Source organism: Octodon degus, unplaced genomic scaffold (genome assembly GCF_000260255.1).
Source record: "Octodon degus isolate 3935 unplaced genomic scaffold, OctDeg1.0 scaffold00033, whole genome shotgun sequence".
Taxonomy (NCBI): Eukaryota; Metazoa; Chordata; class Mammalia; order Rodentia; family Octodontidae; genus Octodon; species Octodon degus.
In genome coordinates this window covers 3,646,287-3,650,711 of record NW_004524609.1, presented here as the reverse complement: position 1 = coordinate 3,650,711, position 4,425 = coordinate 3,646,287, and the positions used below count along the sequence as shown (strand labels likewise).

At 47.7% G+C, this 4,425-nt stretch overlaps 1 protein-coding gene across 1 annotated transcript in view; it reads left to right on the top strand.

Moving 5' to 3' along the window:
* The window catches only part of Ern1 (endoplasmic reticulum to nucleus signaling 1), a 54,803-nt gene that overhangs the window by 19,820 nt on the left and 30,558 nt on the right, over nt 1-4,425 (top strand). The window contains exons 5-6 of the mRNA XM_004630028.3: nt 843-915; nt 3,141-3,263. Of these exons, the coding sequence (XP_004630085.2) occupies nt 843-915; nt 3,141-3,263 (196 nt within the window). The remainder of the gene's footprint in view (nt 1-842; nt 916-3,140; nt 3,264-4,425) is intronic.

Here is a 4,425-nt window from a genome sequence, read left to right as displayed (position 1 = left end):
TTTTTTTTTTTTTCCCTTAGAGAAAAAGGTGACAGTGTTGTAGAATTCTGAGTTTCTGTAACGGTATTGATAGAATAGTTTCAAGAACACAAAATGTTCCAAAAATAGCGTAACCTAAAACAAGCACTAACCAAAGGACATGTCAGATGCCAGCTGTACATCAGTTTTATGATGAAATATGTTGAAACTTTTAGATTCCTTTGAGTTTCTTTTTCGGGCACCTAGCATGACTTCCTTTTCATAATCAAAAGATTAAGTTTTCTTCCGTTTTTTCAGGATGCGATTATTTGCTGAGGAGAACACCAGAACATGTCTTTTCTCCCTCAGCCCCTTGTGCTGCTCGTGTAGCGAAGCCTTCTGTCCATGTTCGTGCAGGGCCTCAGGGGTCTTTCTCCTTAGCATTAATGCCATGACTCCTTTCCTGTCTGTCACTCTAGGAGTCAGTGTGTTTCTGTCAGCATTCCAAGACAGAAGAACACTATCCAAGACAGGAGGATCCTTTCTCCTCCTTTTAAATGTGCAGCACTCTATTTGTGGAAGTCTTTGCACAAAAGGTTTATGTCATCTAGAGCAGGTACCCTGGGCAGGAGGCTAAGGGCCCTGTGCCTCACGGATCAAGCACAGGAGTTTGGTTCCAGAGCTCAACCCAGGGCTTGGGGGAAGTGCACAGGAGCCTGGACACCTCCCTTCCCGTGGGCTCCCATTAGGAGAACTCAAGGCTGCTAAGAGCTTCTCTCTTTTTAGCAGAACTGAGTGACAGAAACGTACTGTCCAGTAATATTTTAATAATTGCACAAGACTTAGTTAACTTCTTTTTTTGTTCCTTTCTTTTTTGTTTACAGAAACTTCCTTTTACCATCCCAGAGTTGGTGCAGGCATCTCCTTGCCGAAGCTCAGATGGGATTCTCTACATGGGTAAGAGTTCCTGTTTTCAACACTAAAACTTGGATCTCTTTGATAGTGAGTGCTGGAATGTGGGAAAGGAGCAGTCAAGAGAGAGGGCTGTGTGGCTGTGGGGCCAGGGATGTAGCTCCTAGTGCAGCGCCTGCCTGGCAAGCGCGAGGTCATGAGCTCGATTCCCGGTACCAACAAAGAAAAAAAAAAAAAGAGGGGCTGCTGTCACCCCTCACCAGTCCTGTGGGAGAGCCCTTCTGTCCTGGCTGTGTTCATGCCAGATCAGCTGACCAATTAGGAAAATGTCCCCCCACCTGGGAGAAAAATTGACGCCATTAATGTGGTTACTCATCTAACAAGCTTTTAGCTGCTGGGCTGGCCTATTTCTGGGATTGTCAGATTGCAACATACCTAGCTGCAATTGGATGAAATCTGAAGTAAATATAGTAGTCTGAGCCAAGGAGGGAAGTCAGGCCCGGCTACCACCTGCAGCCCTTGCTTCGCCTTCTGTGCTGTGGGAGCATTGGGCTGAAGTCGCACTTCTCAGCTCATCTAGATAAGCAGGCTTCATAACTCAGGGCAGTTTTCAAAGCATCAACTCACCTGCTTTTCCCTACCACTTTCCTGCCAAAAAGGTCAATAAAAGTGAACTTGTAACACAAAGGAGAGCTGTATTTGTCTTGAAAGCTTAGTAGTAACAATAGCTTGTGTTTATATAGGAGTTGGGGTTTTTTTGGAACTGAAAGTACTTATTTCTTATTCATGCCTTAGAAGCTTTATGTGTATTTCTGGGTTTCAGAGGCAGGCCAGCTTTTAGGGACACTGGGCCTCTTGGTCCTTTCCAGCCCTTCAAACCAAGGAGCTCCCAGCTTAGGGATTCACAGGAAGTCGTCCCCAAGGCTTGGTCGGTCCCGTGGGCTACTTCCAGGCCCCTCTAACATCTTCTAATCCTCTCTGCCACTGTTTGCTGCTGGGCTCCCAGTTTTTGCTAGCAGCTGGTTACCTGCTTAGGATATTGGAGCACTGTGTTTCCATCCTCTTTGTGTGGTGCCCTCTTAATTGACTTCATTAAGTGTATTTAAGAGTGTGGCAGTTGCCCAGTTCATCCACTGAAGTTGTAGCCAGGTTATGCAGACCGTAATGGTCCTTGAAGTAAGTTATATGTGTATCATACCAGATGGAAAGGATTTATGGTCAGAGCTACTTGGTGACAGTTTCATTTTGTCTTCATTTTAAGAAATATATTAAGATCTTATTGTTGAGAAGAGTTATGATCCACGGGCAAGTTGCACGCACATAGAACTGTCCTGTTTGCTACACCTGTTAGAATGAAGAACAGCTTTAGCAAATTCTGTTGCCCATGATCCACCCCAGTGTTGCAGAATTCTACTCGCAAGAGTTCTCAGTTGTAGGATGTTTTCCCAATAAGTTGGCATGATACAAATAACCAGGGGATAAGCCTTACACAACAGAGATGCACACATCAGTGACTGCATTACCTTCAGATTAGAGGCCCTGTGTCACTGCTAGCCTGGATGTCCTGGTGCATATTCCATAGGTACTGTGCTGTGGGTTTTCCTCACGGTGGTGCCTGGCTCACGCTGTCCACCTGGCCATACCTTGTCATCAGCTGCCCAAGGAAAGGACTATGTCCTGTTGCCTGGGAATAGCTTACAGCCTGGCATAGAAGTTGAGCCAACTTCAGCTTCATTGGCATTCAGGTGACAACTAACTGCACTGCCCAGGCACAGGTACTAGCTAATTATAGTCATCGATGATAACTGTAGGTTCCCTTTAGCTGTGGGCTAATTAATAGGGACACTGGGAAGTAAGAATTGTGGTTATGAGGGAGGCGAACCCCCAGGTATGTTTCTGTACTTATAGTGCCTACTCTGTGGGAAAAAAACGGCTGCCCACTACAGGAGTCAGGAGTTTTCATATTTAAGGCCCCTAATCAAAGCAGTAACATCAGCTTTGAAAGTTAGCCTTTTACTAAACTATAATTAGTTGATTATGTTTGGGGAAATTTGTATCATCATTATAGTATAAAATATAAAATCTAGTGGCCCAAGAAGTTGTGTCAACATTGGTTTACTTTGGCACCTCAGAGGCCCCTCGCAGCGCCTTCAGCGGCCTGTGGAGTTTGGGCCTCGGCACAGAGAGCGTCCTCAACATTGAGAGCTGCTTGGCAGCAGCGTTTTCCTGTGCAGCTCAGGTATAAATGACGGTGCCCCGTGACCTTCCAGGTAAGAAGCAGGACATCTGGTATGTCGTCGACCTCCTGACTGGTGAGAAGCAGCAGACTTTGTCATCAGCCTTCGCAGATAGTCTCTGCCCGTCGACCTCCCTTCTGTATCTCGGACGGACAGGTAAGCACTGAACCCTGTGTCCAGCGGCTCGCTTCCAGGAGGCGTGGCGACTCCTCGCTGGCTGTTGCTGGCTTTGTTCTCCAGAGTGGCCAGGGCTGTCTTCTCCAAGAAGCGGTTGCTCCTTTCCCGGACCCTTCTGCAGCCCCCATGGCCCGAGGGATGGACTTTAGGCACCCGCAGCCCGCAGCCCGGGCAGCTGCTGCTCGGCCTCCCATCTGTGTTTCCCTCTGGGAACCTTTTCTGCCCGGGGTGGGATGGTGCAGCTCTCAGAGCAGGGTGCTACTTGCGGCTTGTAGGCTGTCCCTCTGCAGCAGGTATTCCTTTGTCATGTTAGAAGATGTCCTCTCTTCCCCCACAACTCTGCACAGAACCTGCTTCCTTTGTGCAGTCTCTTCCTGGCTTGGGGCCCCCGCCCTGGCCAGGGACGCTCAGTTCAGCTTCTCCATTCTTGGGGCACATGTGTAACAGTGGCAGGCCTGTCGTCACTGGCACCTCACTGCCCGTCATTGTCCCTTTACAGACATGCATAGCACACCATTTCCTGTTTGTTTCCTTTGCAGCCACCTTCTTAACACTTGTCGCTAGCTTTATGAATTTTATGAATTATGAATTTTATGTTTCCATTTTCTGCCTCCTCCACTGGAATATCGGTTCCCTTAGGGAGGACGTTGTTTTATTCACTGGCTGCGTATCCACGCTGGACGTGTAGTGGGTGCTCAGCCACTCGAGCGTGCGAGTTGGGGAGCCTTGTTGCCATGGAGGCGTGCTGCACTCAGCTCGTGTTCATGCAGCACCTCACGTGTCAGGTTTGCCACACAAATTGTAGAACATGAGTGAAAGCTAAAAGCTGAAGCCACAAAACGCTTAGAAGAAAATTATGCCAAAAGCCTAGGCTCCTATCTCCAAACCTAGTTTAAAAAAATATGGAGTGAATTCATTACAATTGAGCCCTAAATTTGGCCTAAACTCAGGTAGCTGCACCGGGAGACAGCAGTTTCCTTCAGATGCAGTGGGCGCCAGACCTTCCTGCAGCCTAGAAGGGCTGCGCCCGCTCTCCAGCCTGCCCTGTGTGGCTCTGCTGCCAGGCCTGCTTAGGGTTTGTTTACTTTTCTCTTTCTTTCCTTCCTTCTTTTTTTTTCTTTTCTTTTCTTTTCTTTTCTTT